Here is a 23,120-nt window from a genome sequence, read left to right on the forward strand (position 1 = left end):
TTTGGGTCGTTCTCATTCGCCGTGTGCTATTTTTTCACGAGCAGCTGCATTGATCAGTTCACGAAGATTTGCCGCACTCTTCTCTCACCCGTAAGTTTTGACAGTTTTGGGTGGTTTGTTTTGGCTCCCATTCGTTGCTATCTCTTTTACTCAGAAGCAAAATGATAGGGAGCAAAAAGTGAGGTTAGGGACCGTGCACTGATCTATACGTGAAAAAAGTAGCCGTAAGCGATCCACAAAATTCGATTTCACTGTTTCGTATCTGTTTACAGTTCCAAGCGAAGTGAAATTTTTGTCAATTACATTTTTCACGCTCATGAAAGATCGAGTATTTTATATGGGAATTTCACTTCGCTTCGATATCTATACAGGCCTTGTGCTGGTTTTTTTTGCTGGAAAGTCTTGCATCACTTCACGTAGGTATACTGTTTTCATTAAAAGGATGTAGAAATTACAGTCAGGAACCCTTATTCACGATTAATAGGGAGCTTGGAATAAGGCTTCCCTTAGCTCAGTCGGTAAAGGCGCAGCTACGAAGCAAGACCATGCTGGAGGCGGCTGGGTTCGATTCCCGGTCCGGTCTAGGAATTTTTCGGGTTGGAAAATTTCTCGACTTCCCTGGGCATAGAAGTATGATTGGACTTGCTTGCCACACAATCATATCAATGCAAAAATGGTACAGGCACCGAAAGCTCTCAATTAATAACTGTGGAAGTGCATCTAGAACACTAAGTTGAGAGCACGCAATAAGCTAATATGCTATATGCAATAAGCTTGAAATGCGAAGAAGAAGAAGTGGAATAAGGAACCGCGAATAAGGATTCGGATACCCACAGCTTATGGAATTTTCACTAGTGGATTATCTCATTAGTTTTAATATATAAAGCCGTACTGTCTTCGACAACCGGAGGAAACTAGAAATACTCAAAGGGAGAGATGGGCGGAGAGAATGTTTTGAGCCAAATGAACTGAAATCTGAGCCAATCGAACATTCCAATTAGATTTTTTCTTATTCTTACTAGAATAAATTTGAGAGTATTGCAATCGAACAGAAATTCAATCACCTCTATGTTTTGTGTGCTTCTCAAATTCAACTAGTTTTTGGAATAAAAAACAATATTCTAACTCTATTGATTAATTGATCTTCGCCGGTTAACGAATGGCACCAAGAAATGTGCAAAATATTGCGATGCAATCAATTATTATTTTGCACCTAAATCGAATCAAAAACACAAGTCATTTTTGAAATGTTAGCTTCTAGCAAAGGTTGCAAGATAATTTAGAAACAAATCCCTGCTGCCGAATTGTATTTTGTTTTCTCCGCCTATCTCTCCCTCTGAGTATTTCTAGTGGAAACTTACGATTTTAAATTGGTTCACTTCTAGACTAGCCTATTGGTCTCAAGCAAATCGATTAACGTACCCCATTCTCGTCGAAATTCTAGTACTACAGTTTGTTTTGATTCGCTATGAAAGTTTGACAGATAAAAGGAGGGGTTCGTGGATTTTCCTATTTTTCGAGGGGTGCATCGATTAGCTAGGGACCGAAGAGAGTACCAGAGCTGAGCCAAATACTTGAGCACGTTTCTTCGGGACCTTCTAGTCTTAGAGTTACCTTCATGGCTGTACCATAGAGGTAACTCTAAGACTAGAAGGTCCCGAAATAACGTGCTCACCTTTTTGACTCAGCTCTGGTACTCTCTTCGGCCCCAAGCTAATCGCTTCACCCCTCGAGACATAGGAAAAACCAATAACCCCTCATTTTATCTGTCAAACTTTCATAGCGAATCAAAACAAACATTGCGTAGTACTAGAATTTCGACTAGAATGGGGTACGTTAATCGTTTGCTTGGGACCAATAGGCTAGTCAAGTAGTGAGCCAATTTAAAATCGTTAGTTTCGTATTGATTGTTGGTTGAACTGGGTTAGATCAACAAGCTTGTGCTATTGGATATAAGTTTAATTGGGAACTAGGCCGCTAGAAACACTTCACTTCCATATTACTTATGACATAACATGATATAACATAACATTTGGGCCCAACATAGAATATCTCGTGATTGTGGCCATATAGAAAGTTCTCGTCTTGAGCAAAGTTGTACAGGTGATCAAGTCCTTTCGGATGGTGATCATACTAGTTCAGAACCCTCACTGTAGTTCCTATATAAGCTGTATCTCGAGATCCTGACTATATGAAAGGTTACTGTCTTCAGCAAAGTTGTTTAGATGACCACGGTCTTCCGGATGGTGGTCATATTAGCTCAGAACTCTCTCACTAGTTAAAAATGTACCGTGGAAATTGTGACTCAGTGGCAGCAACCGTGTAAAAAAAGAATTAAGTGTACATGAATCTTGCAGCACTTAAGTTCTTCTTTCAAATGCAATTATGTAGTATGCTTTGTCCGTTTTTTGGTCTTAGATAAAGTGATATTTCTGCGTCAAAACCATGAATGACTCATACAATATATAATACAGAAACTAACTTCTGTAAAACGTGTCGATGGCGGGAAATTGCTTCCAGAAAAGTTATTGATAAAACGTTGATTTTTTCGATGCAATGTCCAACAATTTGATTTAGCTGTGTAAAAATCCTGCAACACACGAGACCGAAACCCTCGCTTTACTTCCTATGCAAAGGAGAACGGGACCAGACATTTTGTCGTCTGCTTTCAACGACTTTGACTCAGACCTACTGTAACGTGTGACTCAACGTACCATACACTTTGAATGATATCTTTCAATACAATGGAAATAACATGAATTCAACAGATCAGCGCGGTTAACCTGGAATAAGATCCAATTACGATTCCCGCATTCTCGACATTAGAAACATGGAAAGCCACGATCCTGACAAAACAACGTGTTGTTGTTGACTTTATACTCTCTCTCAAACTTTAGGAGACTCTCTGTTTTTGTTCTCCAGCTCTTCAATTCTCTCTCTTTCTATTTCTCTCGTAGATCGTGTGATCTCAAAAGAGTTTTTATGCACATTATCCACTCGCAGTCACAGCTCACAGCCCAGATCAGTCCAGCGACTAACGTCTTCGGGAACGGTTCGAAATAAGAGGAAGACGCATTTTGTGTCAACTTACCACCAACGGTTAGATTTATTTTTTGCCCACCAATCAATCTAGTGCTAAGGATACTTTGCAATCGAGCTGCGCGGTAATATGGTATAGAATAGTGCACTGCTCCGGTAAAAGTTGATCCTGTTTAACATCGCTGGCAGACCCGGAAATCCAGTAATAAAAGTGTGTAGTATTTGTGACTCGTGCATACATTTTAATTACAAATTATTGACCTGATCAAGTGAATTTATGGCAAACAGACCCAACTCTAGACATCTGTTCAGTGTTATTCTGCGTTTCAGCGAAGAAGTCGTCCGTATGTGTTTTAGGACTGTTTCTTCTCTTCGCGTAACTCTACATCTAGCACTAGGCAAAAGCTGCTTTCATTTGTACATAATTTATTGAATGCGTTTTTATATTTATATAAATTTATTTCGCTGTCGCGCTGTTGTGCTGTGCGAGAGCAAAAGTTCTTCGATCACGAAACGCGCTAAAAAAAAAGTTCGCCTCTACGTCTGGGGAAGACACCAAAGTCACGCAGCACCGGTCGGCTGTGCAGTCAGTTGGTCGGGAAGTGTCGAGCAAAGGAACTGGAAAAAGGAAAGACTGAAGAAACATGGGAGGAGGATCAAAGAGGAAGACACGAAGATGTGCAAAAAATAAAACAAAATAAATACTGCAAGAGCTGAACTCTAGGAGACGGTGAGAGTTGATTCAGTGTTGGTCTCAAAATGTAGGTGTTCATTCCACGATCTGGTTTTTAAAATATTGCAGAATAAGCGAATGTGGATTCGTAACACAGGAAAGGGAGCAAATTTGGAAAGGTGATCCTCCCCTGGGTTTGACTCTTTGAAACAAAAACGGAACGAGAGAGACACCAACAATTAAATACTTAAATGGATTAACTTCAATTTTCGAGCCTTATGAACTCTCTCACGCTGCCTGCACTTGAAATGCTCGTGCGCCGGTCAGCGACAGTTAAAAGCGCAACACGATATAATACAGAATGCGAGAGAGTGAAGAAAAAAGAGAAGAAGGCGACGATCAGTGGTGTATGTATAGCCGAGGGCGTACGCGTGAGAGTGAACGCGAAGAGGCCAATATAATTAGTTAAATGAAATTAAAAAGGAAGTCAATAATTAAGATTGATGATCATATTCTCGAGCGGGCGCAAATTGGTACAATCCCCATGGCTCCTTTCCTTAACATGAGGATCGAGACTCGTAAGCTGACAGTTGGTTGTCAAATTAGGACGATCCACACCTCTCACCGTTGGTTATCGTTCTTAAGACGGTCGAGAACTTATTCACCTCTTTTGACGCACTTATAATATTCTCGGTAGGCTGCGCGACAGCATCGCCTACTCACATTTCCATATTAAGAACCTTTGCACCAGGCAAACATGATCGTACAGCAGCGGAATGTTTTGCTTGCGGTTCTTAAGCGCACGTTTGCATTTATGCTTTTTGTTTGGTTATTGCCTCTGCACCTCTCGCTCGGGCTTGTTAGTGTTTCGGCGTTATGGTTGGCAGCTTGCTTGCTTGGATTAACGAGAAGTCCATTCATGTGTCCGCCACGTTGGTTCACCACTTTTTACGTTCTTTTCCTCGTGTTCATGAAGCTGCAGCCATGGCCTGCTAGTTAGTAGCTTGAGGTGCTTGCTACCAGGAGCGTCGAGGAATTGTGATTTAATGGTACAAGATTAAATAGCATATAAAAGCAAATTAACCGCTTTCAGCTTGCATAAAATTGATATAAGTATTTCAGCGGCGAAATTGCAATGTGTTTACCTTTTTAAAGCTGAGAAACGGTAACGAATTCAGCAGGAACTCACTGGTCTATTATACGCATGACCATTAACTCCTAAGTGATGGAATGTTTCTTTTACTTTCTTCTTCTTCTTCTTCTTATGAGAACTTTAATTTTGAGTAATATAACGAGTTTTTAAATCATCAGGAAAAGCTTATTTATATGAGCATATCAATATCAATCAATCAATATCAAACTTAACAAGAAATTGAGTTCTTTAATTTTGAAAAATGTATCGGTTTCTATAGATCATCTGAAAGAGCTTGATTTTCCGAGCACAACGATATTTTTTTCGATTCTTTCATCTAAATTTTTAAATAATAACTTCACTGTTTGACACTAAACTAACAAATGGACAGCTCGCTGGCTCCTATATAAAGTCCCTCCAACAATCAATACGAAACTAACGATTTTAAATGGTCTCACTACTTGACTAGCCTATTGGTCCCAAGCAAATCGATTAACGTACCCAATTCTAGTCAAAATTCTAGTACTATACAATGTTTGTTTTGATTCGCTATGAAAGTTTGACAGATAAAATGAGGGGTTATTGGATTTTCCTATGTTTTGAGGGGTGAATCGATTAGCTTGGGACCGAAGATAGTACCAGAGCTGAGCCAAAAAGTTGAGCACGTTTCTTCGGGACCTACTAGTCTTAGAGTTACCTCTATGGTCCCTCCGAGGGGCGCTAAGATGATGATTTTTGCTAATATACCCTTAAAGTACCTAATGGTCACCTTGTCCTATACCAATGTCCTTTATATAAGGTCCGCGTGGTGTTAGTGAAATGTGCAAATGTTTATTGGTGTTCGTATATCATTACAATGTTTATCTTTTTGTACACGAAACAGCTGTTGACAGTGACGTAAATCTCACTGTTCGCAGTATGGAGTGTGGTAGAGTGACGTCGTCACTTGAGTGATCAGCAATGTTTACAATATTTTTGATTCTAACACCAGCAAGCTGTATGTTGGCCCGGTTATTATATAAACGTCATTGGTCCTATACCGCGTACTCCCGAGGGGCGCTTAGATAATGGTTTGTTGGCTTACTTACCTTACCAATCAGGCTAAGGCCTTGATGTCCTCTGCTGGCCGAAGAAGTCGTCTCCACTCTACTCGATCCATGATCACACATCGTCAGCCTCGTAGTCTGCGAAGGGTCCGCAGGTCGCCTTCTACTTGGTCGATACACCCTGCCCGCTGCGCGTCTCTTCTTCTTTTTCCTGTTGGGTTGCTTTCGAGAACCGTCGTCCGGCATTCTTACGATGTGCCCAGACCATCGTATTCGCCTAAATTGGGCGTGTGGACGATGGATGGTTCTACAAATGTAATCGTTGTTTTATGTTTAAAATAGATCCAGTGTAAATCAATAAACACAATTGTTTTACGTTCTTGTAAAATATTATCAACAAGAAAAATATAATCAATATAACCTTGCCTGAATTGAGAATTGTAGTCAAGACTGTAAGAAGAGTTACATCATACCAGAGGTGGATTCATAGTGTATCTTTTCTCTTTCCTCTTCAACTGGGCTTTCTTATGACAGCGGCGAACGATCGATAAATATAAAAAAAAAATGTGAATTACGATCCAGTTAAACTATAGTTAGGTGTAGATCAACGATTTTACCTTAGAGCAATTCTGTTCTCTTCCATCTTCTTCCGATTGCAACAATGTAGCATGATTGATCTCGTTTTCGTTTTTATTGATTTCAATTTTCGCCTTTTCCTCCAGTCCCGTCTTGCCGCCAGCAGGTTCATGCAGTATTTTACAGTAGTCTTGCAACACCCTTCCGAAAACTGACGCAGCAATGGCAAAACGTGACTTGCTTGAGAATGTGATCAAATACAGTTTGATACTGATGTTGACGATCGTGAGCCGTGTTTGTCCCCGCCAGGATCACTATTACAGCTACCAGGAACCGTATGACGATGACCTATCGCTTTGGATCAACGAGCAACAGGTGAAGATCTTCAGCGGTGTGGCAATGAAGATCTACGCCATCGACAATGGACGAGTTTCACCACACATTCGTGATCCCATGTTTAGCCAATACCTGCCGATTATCCCGTCCGAGGTGAGCTGTGTGAATTTCACCTGGAAGTCTGGATCGAAGAAATATCATTATAACTTTGACCGGCTCGTCTCCGAGGACGAAACGATCTTGAAACCACCGACCATTTCGATCAAAACCAGCGGACGTGTTCCGAAAAATGCCAAGGGTAAATATGAATATGAGGCAAAGTTGGGCCAACTGTTGACATAAATCTCCCTTGCAGAGTTCAGTGTGACACTGCCCTGCTCTGGTAATATGTCAGGCATCGCGGTGTTTAGCATTGGACTCTTAATACAAAGTCGCAAGGGCAAACCGGTGCCCGGCACGCCGCTCAGAATCAAACTCCGTAAGGAATGTGCACATAGAGGTGTGTATGATAGAACTTCTTCTCTAGCATCTTCGCAAGGTAGTGTATGCCTTTTTTTATTTAAATACTTTCTCTCCTCTTGCACTGTTCCTCTATCCCTATCCGGACTATCCCCTATATGTGTTCTCGCTCTCTTTACACCTCTCGCGTGCAGTGATGCCTCATTTACAGATTTTCCTGTCACGGTGCCCATTATTTCGACTATTTTCAAAATAAAATCTGTAGATGAAAATATTTTTTGAAAAAAAAGGAAAAGAAATAATGTACAACTGTGACAGTTTCTCCCGCAGATTCTTTAGCATCCTCAAAGGAAAAATATAATTAGAGTTCAAACCTTCAGATGAAGCTGTGGAAAAATGTGGCAACACTGCTCCCGTGGTAAATTTCTTCTCTTTTGGTTTTGCGCATCCGATGGCAGACGGTCGCAGTTTGCAGCAGACGCAGCACACAGCATTTCCACATGTTGTGATACGATTCGAGCTCACGCTCCCTCGCTCTCTACTTCCTTTTGCTTTATCTGAAATCCATGCATGCATAGGTACAGGTTTTTGGTTTCAGACCAACCAAAAGTTCAACTCAAATTCAGCAATACATTTTTTTATGAGACAAATGCCCGTTTTAGCATAGGGTAAGATAATCCAGACCGATCACTATCCCGAGTTCCCACTCGTCTCGCTGCCTCAAACTGCTCTCTTAATGAAAACTCATGCAATGTTGGCCTTCACTGCGGATGCTCGATTATAAGAACGGGCCTGCGCGCTTCAATTAACGATCGAATGGTATTTTTAATCGATATAGTCGGTTGTTTACAGTGGAACGAGCTGCGGCAGCGACACCGAAGGTACGATTGAATTGAATCATTCCAGACGGTGTAAACTGTATATTTTCTACTGCAGCTCTTCTGCAATTGACAACCCTGCTTTTTAGGTTTATTGAATGCTTCCTCGGATAGTCGCTTAGTATCGATTTGAGCGCTTGACTTTCTTTGAACGAGTAGATCGCTTTCAGACATAGTTTTACGATTTGCTTAAAACACCTCAACTGATCAGCATTTCTGAACTTCCAAATTGTGTCCACACTCTTCCCAGAGTTTCACTCAAGTTAGTAAAATCTTGTTTCGGCCCAAATAGTAATCGGTGAAGAAATGCTGCCTTCCCTTCAAAAATGCAAAAAAATCCTAAGCGCATGGTAACTGGTAATTGGACTGATATCTAACCAAGAACAAAACCAAAGGGTAGAAAATTATTCTGAAATCTCTTCGTAAATCAAAAATCCTTTCCCAATTTTCACACCTTGATCTGGACCACGTGATCGTCGTGGATTCCAAATCCATCACAAACACCATCCAAACACACAAAAACACACAAACTATGGTTTACATCTTGTTCGAATCGAAACAACCTTAATGACACGAATTGCACAAACACAAACTTGAAGGACCCGATCCGGAGTGTGACAAAAAATGCGCCAACAAGGGCGTTTGCAATGAAGATAAGATCTGTGTCTGCCCCGAAGGCTACATGGGTCAGTATTGTCAGACGGCACTGTGCTATCCACAGTGCATGAACGGCGGTAATTGCACCGCTCCGGGTAACTGTTCCTGTCCAGCTGGTTACCAAGGAAGACACTGCGAGGGCGGTAAGAGTTCATTTTTCGCTTGATAATTATCAATTTTCTTGTAAAATGAGTCGCAATTGCAGGAATCTGTTCGGAGAAATGCCTCAATGGAGGAAAGTGCATCCAGAAGGACAAATGCGAGTGCACCAAGGGTTACTATGGACTGCGTTGTGAATTTTGTATGCCATATCCCAGTTGATGATCTATGGTTTCTATTTTAATCATCGTATCTATATTCTAGCGAAATGTGTCATCCCTTGCCTGCATGACGGCAAATGCAAAGGAGTGAACAAGTGCCGATGTAAACCAGGTTTGAGTGGAGACCACTGTCAAATTGGACGCCGCCAGAGATCTACTTGCAAAAGACCATGCAAGCATGGGACCTGCAAGTCTGATCATACCTGCAGCTGTGACGAAGGATGGTTTGGAAAGCTTTGCAATAGCCGTAAGTTCAGTGCCCTGCATGATCACATGGAATTTTTTCTTTGTTTAATAATGACTATTCCATTTTAGGAGAAAAGAAACGACGTAGCGGTTCAAAGCTACCGAAAAGATAGTGTGTACTACTAGCGGATCTCGCAAGCCGTACTCTCCATGGAGACAAATTCGATTTCTGAAAATCGCAAACACCTTGCCTAAAACTAACGCCTGCTATGAATGCCTCTTGTTTGTTAAATTTCAACACGGTTTTTGGAATTTTCTTTCCTGTCTCCCTCTCGAGAGATTAAAGCAACCACATGTGTATTTTGTTGTGATAAATAAACGAAAATTTATAGTTTCTCAGTATTAACCAAACAAACAGCCCATACCAGAGATGTGTTTCACACACGTTCCGCTATTTTTATCGCCGCGCGGCAACCGAACTTGATCACGTCAGTGAGTGCCTTGTAGAATGGCGCCTGTTCGGCTCCCTCGTGCATTCCGATGTCGTGGTGTTCCTGTTCCTCGTCACGGAAGCGTTGAATTGTCTCGAGAAGTTCGTGGTCTTTGAAGTCGGGATTTTCCATCAACTCACGGAGCTGATCGTTGTAATGTTCGACAATGACCGATTCGACAGCCACCGTGCAGGCCATGGCGCCTTTTTCGCCGAGCAAAGCGCATCCAGCTCCCAGGGCAAATCCAGCTACGTTCCACAGGGGAAGCAAAGCAGTCGGACGGGCACGGTATTTGTTCATTAACCTATCAAATTCGGCTTTGTGAACTTTTTCCTGTTCCCACATATGCTCGATCGTTTTGCCCGCTTTGGTATTACCTGGGATAAGAATAATCAGCATTTGAAGCTTTTATTTTTTTGGATTTCATTTTTCGTTATTCAGGAATTGTACAGGTTTGTGGCTATTGCAAACAATGTGATACATTTTTGTTAATGTACGTAAATTAGTAGATCATGCGGTTTCTGGTAATCTCACCTTTTTTTCATTTTTTACTCCACTACTATACTGCCCATAATCGCATATCAGTCCAATATGGATAGGACATCAAGCAAAGATGGGACTGATATGCGATTATGGGTAGTATATTACGCTGTAAGTTCAGCTGGTACAGGTTTTTTTTTTCCCCAATAAAATTGGTATGGTCATTTGCTTAACGACGTGTTCGGTGTATCATCCAAACCCTATGTGGAATGTTATAAGCAAAACAGGTCTGAACACTTAAAAATGTGTTTTATAATAATGAAACGAAATTCAGAAATTGATAATAGAGAGTGTCTGGTCTTAGGAGCATTACATTTAACAGTCAATACAACAAACAATTCTACAAATTTGCTTTATGAAGTACACTCGAGGTTCGCTGACTGAACTTATCGAACGGCAGTCGCTAACTGAAATGCATTTCATATGTCAAACCAATTTTCAAATGCATTTAAAGTGCATCAGGTTCATCTTGACATTTTGAAATGCACAAATTTGACGGATAAGTGTCCTTTAACTGAAGTTTCTTTCAGTTAGCGAACGTCTAGTGTATAATTTATTTTGTTCATACTAAAGAACAAATAATGAAATTCATAAAACTTTTATCAACCTATGAGCATTGAGATTATTGGATCCGGGTTATCTCACCGGGCTCATGCCTATCAACGCTCGATAACAAACAGAAAGCATACAAGAACCACAGACAAACAGACAGAACTCTCGCAAGTTGTTCATCGAACAAGCATTTAACGGTCGATTTAAAAGTATTGTAGTTGGTAGTACCACCACCTGTGGCGCGCATAGTTAATTCCCTTGCGTTTGACGTTTACACACTACCGCCATCTGTTCAGCGTACTACCTACCACGATGTTTTAAAGTGAGAAATATTCAATGTGTTATGTCTGTTTGTCTGTGCAAGAACCTTATATTGATGCAAATTTGGTGGACACGTCATCTGCATGGACAATCGGAGTGACCATACGTTGACCTTTTTTATATTTCCGATTAATTTTCAAGATAATTTTCCCATTATTAAACTGTGCAAATAAGCGCGTTTGCAATATAAAAATTCGACCATCTTGGATCTCACCATTTTCGTTTTTTTTTTCAAAATGGCGTCTTTGTAATTTTTTAATAAATTGTAGCACGAAAACGTCACTTATGATCGACATGACGTTTGAGACAAAGTTGTAGTGACAAATAATGTCGTTCTGGGAAAAATAAACATGGTATTTTTTAGTAATTCTGAGTAAAAAAAGAAGTATCTCAATAAATGTTATAAAGAAGCTGCAAACTTTTGGAACATTTAACACCATAGCTTGTTACCAAGAAATTTAAAAATATGACGAAAAGTTGATGTTCTACGATTTTTGTGAATTTTCAAGTGTCCATGGTTTTAAATACTACCAAAGTATACCTTTGCAAAAAGCTTTATTTAAACAAATAAATCAAAAATATTGAAGATACTTTAGCAACCAACCGCAAAAGCAACAGACCTATTAAAACTCTGTAGTCAGAACAAGGCATAAACCGAAAAAAATATAATAAAACAACGAAATTGCAATGATTTTTACTATTGAATATCGAGTACATTAAAATGTATTGTTAAACTTTTGTACTGGAGAAAAAAATAATTTCGATTTTTACGATACAATACTCAAATAATGAAAATTTGTGTGACGAGATCAAATTTGTTGGAGAAAAATCAGTTTTTTTTTATTGTTAAGATACTTAACAACCCTCCTTTTTTACTGTAAATTTCTCAAATGCCATGAATTTCATTGTGATTTTATGGTAATTGACAGTAAATATGATGGTTACAATGACACTGAAAATTTGATTTTTTTTACGGGAAGACAGATTTAGAATTTGAAGGAAACCATATGAATAGTGCTTTTAATTACTTTTGCACGATTTCTGCGAAAACAGCAGTCAATAATACAAAACTCATGAATTAAATTACATGAATCCAGTTTTCTGAGTGTATACATACAATCCTTCCAGTGTTTACAAACAACCGATGGTGAGAACTTTCCACTTACCCAATACTGCCAACTGACCCTTGTAGATCTGATTTGCACCCAACTCTCCGGCATGATCGACCCGGATAATCCGGTCCATCGTCTCCGAGCATCGCTTGGCCTGAACACAGGATACAACATGCAGTCTGCGTGACAAAATTGGTTGAATTTTCAGCATGACTACAGAAACAGCATTGAATTAGCGCATATTACGCAATATTTTTTAATCAACATGTACAACTTATTTAATATTCTCAGAGAACAACATTACCTTCTTTAATATGTAGTATTGTATAAATAAATGCAACAATCACTATTGAATTCGCTGTCGATTATAAATAAATTGGAAAAACTAATGAAGTCGCCTTTAGTCAGCTTGATTGTCGGAACGCTGTTACGGTGTGTGATCTAATTTAAAGTAAACAAAGATAGAACGGCTCGAATCTCTGTTAAAAGGCCTTTTCAGACACGCAAAAAAAAACTCACTTTTTCATACAATTTATTATAAGATGCTCAACTGAGGAACCAAAATCTTGTTTCATTTCTCGCATCTACTTGCATCGCGCATCATATTTTTGCAGGAAATCTTCAAAATCGTCTTCAATTTTCTTTCTTTCTACTCAGCGTGCATACAACTAGCCACAGCAAAATACAATCTTTCCTGCATCGTAGATAGAGTCGCCTCCCTCGGTGGCAGTCTGGTATAACATTCGTGGCAGTTTGGTAACATTACTGGGAAAGGAACAGAATGCATGTATGGTGAAAACTCTTTCCCTGATTTTTCAATGCCATCCTCTCTCAGTTGTGTTTAACAGTAGTCCAAAGTCGCAGAAGATTTGTTTTGAAGGATAATCACGTAGACTGTCTGTTGATTTTTGTAGCAAAATAGCACAGAGAACAGACGTTGAGGCTCGAACAAAATTTCTGTAAAATCTAGTGTAAAGATTCCTATTCGACTTAAGCGCCACCAACGCTGACTTCCCAACTTAAAACCTCTCTTTGAAAACATGATGGCGAAATTTAATCGATACTAGCGCTATAAAGTGGAAAATTTATAGAGGAAATCAGGAGATGCTAGCGCTATACGTAACGGCTACACGTTCTCACTTATCTTTACACAAGTTTCTGGTGGAAGTTGGACGTCTGTTCTCTGTGAAAATAGTATAGCGGCTGATTTCCAAATCAAAAGAAACTCGGGTTGTGCACGTTGAAAGACATTCATTGCACGCTTTATTAGTGGCTAATGAATTTGGTAGTATATTTCTAAAATGGACAGTGCAATTAGATTGGCACAATCTCGCGATGCAATAATAACATTTCCATAAGAAACTAAATCGACTGAAGAGAAATCATAGCACTCGAAAGTTAAAAAAATACAACGAATGAACGAACTTGAACGAACTGCTGAAGGAGGATGTAAACAAGCTTTATAAAAGTCATGTGGGTAGGTGCACTCTTGGGTGCCCTCCAAACACGTTATTTATGGAGCAAAGGATGATCTTTTGACAGCATGTATAAGCAATTTGAGAGCAGTGCAATAGGAAAACAATTTATGGCATAGGAAGTTGTTTCCTGCTGACTTGCTAGAGATGAACTAGCCTAAGGCTAAAAATCTCTTAAATAAAGAATTAAAAAAAAAAATCCTGCTGACTTGCAAAATAAAATCGACTGTGTTCGCAATACCCAGGGCAACACTACTACTCGATTGTAATATTGCCAATTATTCAGAGAAAAATTAGCATTTGGTGTCAGATTATCTGCATAATAGCAACAATCAATACGAAACTAACGATTTTAAATTGGCTCACCACTTTAGTAGCCTATTGGTCCCAAGCAAACGATTAACGTACCCTATTCTAGTTGAAATTCTATTACTACACTATGTTTGTTTTGATTCGCTATGAAAGTTTGACAGATAACATCAGGGGTGTGTGGATTCATGCAGAACATGCAGGGGTGAGTGAAATAGCTTGGGACTGCTTGGGACCGTTGTTCTGGTACTGAGTGAGCCAAAAATAATAATGATTTTCTTCGGGACCCAGTGGTCTTAGAGTTACCTCTATGGTATTATCAAGCGTGTTGGACGATAAGATCAGCTGAACATGTTTTTGGAGCCGAGTTATTAACGTTTCTCGGTGCGTTTGCTGTTGCTTTTGATAGCCAATACAACCTGTTACAACAATGCATTGAATAAATTGTAGAAATATTTTTAGCTTAGCTACAGCAATGCAAAGAGAACATCGATTAAGAGAATCGATCATCGCATATACGCCCTTATCAGAACTAATATCAACATAAAGCTATAGCAACCGGTGGAAACTAACGATTTTAAATTGGCTCACTACTTAACTAGCTTATTGGTCCCAAGTAAATCGATTGACGTACCCCATTCTAGTCAACATTATAGTACTACCACAAACGAAGTGACAGACGGAGCGGCTCGAAAACTTTGGTGACTAACCTGCTATTTCAATTTTTCAGTGTACCTCACGGCAACACTATCTACTCATATGTACTAGCTTAAAGTATATAGTTGATGCTATTGGCCTTGACGGCGAATCTATAGCTCTTTACTCCTATGGTAAAATCCGTAAGCAAACGTCAGACTGTGCGTGAAATTTACTTTCAAAAACGAAGAGGTTCGCAAGTGGTGCTGGTGCTGAAGAGTATTGGCGTTGACGGCGACTCTGTAGCTCTTTACTCCTATGAGAAAATCCATAAGCAAACGTCAGACTGTGCGTGAAACATGGCGGACTTTGTACTATCCTTTCACTCCACCGAAAATTCCTATAAGAAACTGTCTATATTTGCTGAAAGAGTAAATTTTTCGACGGTGCCGTCAACGCCAATGAAATGCTGTTGGATGATCAGATTGATTTCGTCCAGGCACTCCGACTGGATGGAACTAAAGAAAAGGACCGGAAAGCACCGGTATCTGAGGCGGAAAGGAAGAAGATGGACATTGAGGAAACGAAGAAATCACTTCCAGTTTTTCCATTCAAGGAGGATCTCATAGCCGCTATAAAAGAACACCAGATTCTTATTATCGAAGGAGAAACGGGTTCGGGAAAAACGACACAGATTCCACAGTATCTCTATGAAGCTGGGTTTACAAACGACGGCAAGAAGATTGGATGTACTCAGCCTCGTCGCGTGGCAGCGATGTCCGTGGCGGCACGTGTTGCACAGGAAATGGGCGTCAAGTTGGGCAACGAAGTTGGTTATAGTATTCGTTTCGAGGATTGCACATCCGAGCGGACTGTCATTAAATACATGACAGATGGTACGTTGCACAGGGAGTTTCTTTCGGAACCGGACCTAGCTTCGTATAGTGTGATGATTATCGATGAAGCTCACGAGCGTACGTTGCACACGGACATTCTGTTTGGATTGGTGAAGGACATTGCGCGGTTTCGGTTGGATTTGAAACTACTGATTTCCAGTGCCACGTTGGATGCGGAAAAGTTTTCGGATTTCTTCGATGATGCGAACATATTCCGTATTCCTGGTCGTCGTTTTCCGGTACGTAGTTAGATTTGACTTGCTTTGTGTTTTGCTGTAAAATCTAACTTTTTCTCTTCTAGGTTGATGTCTTCTACACCAAAGCACCGGAAGCAGATTATATCGATGCATGTGTGGTGTCGGTTCTACAGATTCATGCCACTCAGCCTCTTGGAGACATTCTTGTATTTTTAACTGGTAAGTGGGTCTATTTCTATGCGATGTTAAAAAATTACATTTTTTTTTCGTTCCAGGACAAGAGGAAATCGAAGCCTGCCAGGAGATGCTCCAGGATCACGTCAAGCGGTTGGGTTCCAAACTCAAGGAACTACTCATCCTTCCCATTTATGCCAATCTGCCTTCGGTCATGCAGGCGAAAATTTTCGATCCAACTCCACCGAACGCCCGGAAAGTCGTACTGGCCACCAACATCGCCGAGACATCACTAACCATCGATAACATAATGTACGTGATCGATCCGGGCTTTGCAAAGCAAAATAATTTTAACTCCAGAACCGGGATGGAGACCCTGATGGTCGTGCCCATTTCGAAAGCGTCTGCCAATCAACGTGCAGGTCGAGCAGGGCGCGTTGCCCCTGGCAAGTGCTTTCGTCTGTACACAGCCTGGGCATACAAACACGAGCTGGAAGACAACACCGTCCCGGAAATTCAGCGCATAAACCTGGGCAATGCCGTGCTAATGCTCAAAGCTCTTGGAATCAACGATTTGCTTCATTTCGATTTCCTCGATCCTCCACCACATGAAACGTTGGTTTTGGCATTGGAGCAACTTTACGCCCTAGGGGCATTGAATCACCACGGTGAACTGACCAAACTTGGACGACGGATGGCGGAATTTCCGTTCGATCCCATGATGGCAAAAATGCTGCTTGCTAGTGAAAAGTACAAATGTTCCGAGGAGGTGGTGGCCATCGTTGCAATGCTATCGGTGAATGGAGCCATCTTCTACCGACCGAAAGATAAAATCATCCACGCAGATACGGCCCGGAAGAACTTCAACCACATGCACGGGGACCACTTGAGTTTGCTGCAGGTCTACAATCAATGGGCCGAATCGGACTACAGCACTCAGTGGTGTTACGAAAATTTCATTCAGTTCCGTTCGATGAAACGAGCTCGCGATGTCCGGGAGCAGCTGGTTGGGTTAATGCAGCGAGTCGAAATCGAAATGGTTTCCAGCCTGCCGGAAACGACCAACATCCGGAAGGCTATTACAGCCGGGTACTTTTATCACGTCGCTCGGCTTTCCAAGGGGGGGTCACTACAAAACGGCCAAGCACAATCAGACGGTGATGATCCATCCGAATTCGGCACTGTTCGAAGAACTGCCTCGTTGGGTGCTGTACCACGAGCTGGTGTTTACGACGAAGGAGTACATGCGGTCGGTGATTGAAATCGAAAGCAAGTGGCTGCTGGAGGCGGCACCGCATTACTACAAACCGAAGGAGCTCGAGGATTCCACCAATAAAAAGATGCCGAAAACGATCGGTCGGGCCACACTGACCGAGGCGTAGGTTGTGATGAGACGGTTTGGGGTAATTCAAGAGCATTTTTCGCACTGTATTCAACGGGAATTGTTGTTATTTGCGATGACATTATCCTACCTAGGGTGTCGGGTGTAAATTAGTGATCTTTAGGGACAAATAGGTGAAATATAAGGTTGCTGCAACCATGCTATATTGTATGTCAGTAGAGAGCTTCATAAGGCTAGCCCGTCTAATCCCAGTCGCGCTCCTTTCCGTTTCTTCAGGTCCGGTTAGGTGGATTAGGTATTCTCTGGCACGCCGAAGCCAACTGCAGGGCTGTTACAAGTGTCGCAAATTTTGTGCGGTTTTATAGCTTTTGAAGTGCGGATTTTGCGGAAAGCTTATCGACATTGAACACATTTTTTTAAATGATATTTTAGCTTGCCCAACCAACTATTAATAACTTTACTGCTTTACTTCTTTATTAAATAATAGAAGGTCTTTCTAAACGTAGATTTTCCTGGAGTCTTCAAATAATTAGAATCGAAACTTAGTTGAATTAACCCTACACGCAGAAAAAACTATCGTCGTAACAAAAATATTTGAGGTAAATTTAAACGTAAACTCAGTTTGTTCTGGCCACAAACATAAATTAGGTTGATTTCAAACGTATTCCTTGTTTGAAGTCATGTGAAATCAATGTTTAAAATAAAAATAATGTTACGTTTATTTCAAAAATATTCGTGGTGAAAATAAACGTATTTATTTTTGTTTGGTTTGACAGCTATGCGAAGAATAATAAATATGTTTATTTTAAACATGCTTCTCATGTTTAAAATAAACATACATATTTTGGAATTATTTTAGTAGTTGAGTGCAGGGTAAAGCAAAACAAAAAGGAAAAAAAAAAGATCTTCGGGCAGGCATCTTAATTCCTGCTCTTTTCGGGTGCGATAAAGGGTGACCTGTGGGTATTGGGGTCCTGGTCCGAGATGCGAGGACCCGTCGGGGTGGGAGGATCCGGAATGGATTCGGAATGGATGGCCGTTTTCTGTTGAGGTTGAGCAAAACTGGGGCAACTTTTTCCGAATGTAACAAGAAGGAAATAAAAAGGCATGACACACTAAAAACCGTTTACCCAAATCCTATATTGTTGAAATAAACATGCTTTTGAATTTAATTCAAACATAAATATTTTAGTTTTAAACATGCTTTCAATTTACTTTGAAAAATTCATATGCTTAGAGTATAAATATTTATATTTTTGTTTTAAATGAACAAAATTCGTATCCGTGTAAGTGGAACTAATCCGCGCCAAAGCAAATCTGAGATGGCAGTCCACGAATACCTCAGATTTGCGAATTTAGCGTAGTCGTAACAACGCCGTCCTTGACGGGAACTAACAAAGTTTATACTATTTCAAACAATCGCTGATAGGAAGTTTTTTCGCCAAGTGAATGATGAAATACTCACAATGATTTCACTGTCTTAAGATTTATTGCTGTCTCTAATAGCATATGTAGCAAAGCTATACATTATTTTTCTCTCGTCTCAATACCTACTTACTACCAAAAGTGGATGTGTTAATAACACAATCAATGATTAACAATTAAAAAAAAAACCCTCACTGAATTCAACCATACACAGCAGAACATACAAAATCAAATCTCTCTTTAAAATATGCCCCGACCCGTCCGCTCTAATGCTGCGACCACTGGATCGACTTGATGTCGATACCTTCCTGGACCATCTCCCACAGCGGGGACATCTCTCGGAGTCGAGTCACGTGCTTGATGCACTTTTCAGCTATGTAGTCGATTTCCTCGATGGTGGTAAACCGTCCGATGCCAAAGCGAATCGAGCTGTGAGCCAGATCTTCGTCGGCACCAATCGCACGCAGCACATACGACGGTTCCAGCGAAGCCGAAGTGCAAGCCGACCCACTCGAGAGGGCAACGTCTTTCAGCGCCATCAACAGCGATTCACCCTCAACGTATGCAAACGACAGATTGATACATCCGGGATAAGAATGAACTGGATCGCCATTGCGGATGACTTTCGGTAGCGATGCGAAGATTTGGTCCATCAGGCGTTTCGAGAGGAACTCCATCCATTTGTGATCGTACTCCATTTCACGGCTAGCGATTTCACAGGCTTCCCCCAATCCAACGACCAGTGGAGTCGGATAGTTCCACTTCGAATGCCACGCTCCTGGCCACCTCCGCTCTGAATGGCTTCCACACGAACTCGAGGACGAATGCGAGTTGAATGCAAGAGGCTCCCAAACATACAAACTTTGCTCACGACGTTCTTATGCATAATCTAGTGTGACGTAACGTTGGATCATGCGTAAGAACACCGCGAGAACGAAGGAGTCGACTACATTCTTTCTGCCGCACCTATAGTACCGCACACGGTTCCCGCGCTGACTGTTCCTTACTTTCTCACTCTAATCAAAATTTCCTTCGATGAGTGAGAAAACAGCACCCCGTCAACGCGAGTGAGAACGCGAGTTGCCAGATCATTGCACACAAAACCAACTTGAATTAATTCAAATCAAAAATACTAGCGAACCTGGCGGTGAGCGGCGGAAAGTGGTCTAAAATTCTATTACAGAGAACCACCTTATTTTAATTAATTTCTTCGGAGAAAGTCGTCTGTAACTTCGTTTGTGGTACTACCATAGAGGTAACTCTAAGACAAGTAGGTCCCGAAGAAACGTGCTCAACTTTTTGGCTCACCTCTGGTACTATCATAGAGGTAACTCTAAGACCACTGGGTCCCGAAGAAAATCATTATTATTTTTGGCTCACTCAGTACCAGAACAACGGTCCCAAGCAGTCCCAAGCTATTTCACTCACCCCTGCATGTTCTGCATGAATCCACACACCCCTGATGTTATCTGTCAAACTTTCATAGCGAATCAAAACAAACTTAGTGTAGTAATAGAATTTCAACTAGAATAGGGTACGTTAATCGTTTGCTTGGGACCAATAGGCTACTAAAGTGGTGAGCCAATTTAAAATCGTTAGTTTCGTATTGATTGTTGGTACTATCTTCGGTCCCAAGCTTGTCACCCCTCGAAAAATAGGAAAAACCAATAACCCCTCATTTTATCTGTCAAACTTTCATAACGAATGAAAACAAACATTGCGTAGTACTAGAATTTCGACTAGAATAGGGTACGTTAATCGTTTGCTTGGGACCAATAGGCTAGTCAAGTAGTGAGCCAATTTAAAATCGTTAGTTTCGAATTGATTGTTGGTACTACACTATGCTTGTTTTGATTTGCTATGAAAGTTTGACAGATAAAATGAGGGGTTCATGAATTTAACTATGGTTCGAGGGGTGCATCGATAATCTTGGGACCGAAGGGAGTACCAGAGCTGAGCCAAACAGTTGAGCACGTTTCTTCGAAACCTTTTGGTCTTAGAGTTACCTCTATGGCTTTAGTGTGATAATACCATAGAGGTAACTCTAAGACCACTGGGTCCCGAAGAAAATAATTATTATTTTTGGCTCACTCAGTACCAGAACAACGGTCCCAAGCAGTCCCAAGCTATTTCACTCACCCCTGCATGTTCTGCATGAATCCACACACCCCTGATGTTATCTGTCAAACTTTCATAGCGAATCAAAACAAACATAGTGTAGTAATAGAATTTCAACTAGAATAGGGTACGTTAATCGTTTGCTTGGGACCAATAGGCTACTAAAGTGGTGAGCCAATTTAAAATGGTTAGTTTCGTATTGATTGTTGATAATACCATAGAGGTAACTCTAAGACCACTGGGTCCCGAAGAAAATCATTATTATTTTTTGCTCACTCAGTACCAGAACAACGGTCCCAAGCAGTCCCAAGCTATTTCACTCACCCCTGCATGTTCTGCATGAATCCACACACCCCTGATGTTATCTGTCAAACTTTCATAGCGAATCAAAACAAACATTGCGTAGTACTAGAATTTCAACTAGAATAGGGTACGTTAATCGTTTGCTTGGGACCAATAGGCTACTAAAGTGGTGAGCCAATTTAAAATCGTTAGTTTCGTATTGATTGTTGATAATACCATAGAGGTAACTCTACACACAAAGAAAAATCATTGCTAAAATTAAAAAAATCATTGATAGAATTAAAAGTTAGCATTGGTTCTTTTTGGTAGAAAGCGGTTGACTTTCAAAACAAAAGTCAGCCAACTGTTAAATCAAAAATTGTTCGCTCTAAACTTTTAAAAGTTAAAACTTTCAAAATAAATTGTGATACTGTCAAATTAAAAGCACGGCAGTTATGGAATTAAAATCAGGTTCTTTTCAATTCAAGACGAAGTTTTGGTTTGAAAATGTGATATAGTTAAAACGATAAGTAACATTTTGAAATGAAAAACACACATTTTCACCGTAATAACATCTTTATTCATTTTAAATTCTAAATAATATTTAATTTAAGGTTTTTAGATATTAGAAAAAAAGATTAAAATACATTTATTATCCATTTCCTTTACAAATAATTAAGCGTTATGCAATAAGATTCACGGAGAGACACATATTCACATCCCGTCAAGTGAAGGTCGATACGAGGAACACAAAATCTGGACACTGGCAAGGCAAGCTTGATATTGTTTTCCATTTCGCAATCTGTAAATCCTATGCCGCAGCTTCATAAAGTACCAACAGGTGACGGGTTTTACGGGCAGCTGGTTCTCGTCCTTCTCCTGATCAAAGTTTAATTTACCTTTTTCGTTATTATTCAGTAGGGCTTGATCCTTCTCCAACAGGAATTTGATAAGGTCTATACCGAAAACTGTCGCGACTTCGTCCTGGTAGATTCCATAGCCTGATAAAAAAAGAATCTAAAAATCCAATAACAATAACAATGAAAATAGTGTACTTACCATTTGGAATGCCAATTTCACGTGGGTCTTAACATAGCAGCAAATAATGTCGGAATATCCAACTAAGAAAACTTCAGTGTCTGGTATCCCACAGAAGAATCCTGACTCTTGTTGTAGCTTCAGAGCTGGATTTCATGTTCACAGCGGCCAGACTAGCAGAAAAGGCGGCATATGAGATGTCAGTGCAGCCAGTAAAAACATCGCTGAGGGGTACTTTTGACAGTTTTACAACTTTTGTTTTAAAAATATGTACTTTTAAAACCACGAATCAAAAGTAAAAGAAAAACTTTCAATTAAAAAAACTAACTTTTATTTTGAATATTTTTGCTGTTGAATCTACAAATTTTGGGAAACTTTTAATTTGAAAATGCACTATTTTTATATATACAATTTTCGTTGTTTGTGTGTAAGACTAGAAGGTCCCGAAGAAACGTGCTCACCTTTTTGGCTCAGCTCTGGTACTCTATTCGGTCCCAAGCTAATCAATTCACCCCTCGAAACATAGGAAAATCCACGAACCCCTCAGTTTATCTGTTAAACTTTCATAGCGAATCAAAACAAACATAGTGTAGTACTAGAATTTCGACTAGAATGGGGTACGTTAATCGATTTGCTTGGGACCAATAGGCTAGTCAAGTAGTGAGTCAATTTAAAATCGTTAGTTTCGTATTGATTGTTGATAATACCTTTGTAAACTACTTTGATGTAAATCTCGATCCACTGTAGGCCAGCGATGCAGATTTGATCGAATAACATGAATGAATGTTTTCATACAGTTGTCATTCTTGCCTTCATCGCAAGGAATCGATTCTAATTGAAACGTCCCGCTATTTATACCCTTCGGAGTGTTGAAACACTCTCCAAAGGCGCGCCCCTTTGTCAGTCAAAA

At 40.3% G+C, this 23,120-nt stretch overlaps 2 protein-coding genes and 2 pseudogenes across 5 annotated transcripts; 2 read left to right on the forward strand and 2 right to left on the reverse strand.

Annotated features, from left to right (window-relative positions):
• Positions 1–3,070: 3,070 nt before the first annotated feature.
• Positions 3,071–10,166, forward strand: LOC135697147 (protein shifted-like). Of its 4 annotated transcripts, none has more exons than XM_065216748.1 (7): positions 3,071–3,250; positions 6,630–7,100; positions 7,158–7,301; positions 8,739–8,939; positions 9,002–9,097; positions 9,160–9,363; positions 9,432–10,166. In XM_065216748.1, exons 2-7 carry the CDS (start codon positions 6,689–6,691, stop codon positions 9,473–9,475), a joined length of 1,101 nt encoding a protein of 366 aa, XP_065072820.1. In that variant the 5' UTR covers positions 3,071–3,250; positions 6,630–6,688; the 3' UTR covers positions 9,476–10,166. The 4 variants fall into 4 exon arrangements, with proteins under 4 accessions (XP_065072820.1, XP_065072819.1, XP_065072817.1 ...); XM_065216747.1 differs by having other exon boundaries at positions 3,073–3,250; positions 6,613–7,100; positions 7,158–7,340; XM_065216745.1 differs by having other exon boundaries at positions 3,073–3,250; positions 7,158–7,340.
• Positions 9,663–12,531, reverse strand: Coq7 (ubiquinone biosynthesis protein COQ7, mitochondrial). Its single transcript, XM_065216749.1, has 2 exons — positions 12,373–12,531; positions 9,663–10,170 (listed from the first exon to the last, which is right to left on the reverse strand). Exons 1-2 carry the CDS (start codon positions 12,527–12,529, stop codon positions 9,740–9,742), a joined length of 588 nt encoding a protein of 195 aa, XP_065072821.1. The 5' UTR covers positions 12,530–12,531; the 3' UTR covers positions 9,663–9,739.
• A 2,673-nt stretch (positions 12,532–15,204) lies between these two features.
• Positions 15,205–17,392, forward strand: LOC135697121 (probable pre-mRNA-splicing factor ATP-dependent RNA helicase mog-4; annotated as a pseudogene).
• A 1,263-nt stretch (positions 17,393–18,655) lies between these two features.
• LOC135697097 (cysteine desulfurase-like) lies at positions 18,656–19,658 on the reverse strand (annotated as a pseudogene).
• Positions 19,659–23,120: the final 3,462 nt, after the last annotated feature.

The sequence above is a fragment of the Ochlerotatus camptorhynchus genome, unplaced genomic scaffold, assembly GCF_037179485.1.
Source record: "Ochlerotatus camptorhynchus isolate MF236.1 unplaced genomic scaffold, CSIRO-AGI_Acam_v1.1 ptg000067l, whole genome shotgun sequence".
In the NCBI taxonomy this organism is placed as follows: domain Eukaryota; kingdom Metazoa; phylum Arthropoda; class Insecta; order Diptera; family Culicidae; genus Ochlerotatus; species Ochlerotatus camptorhynchus.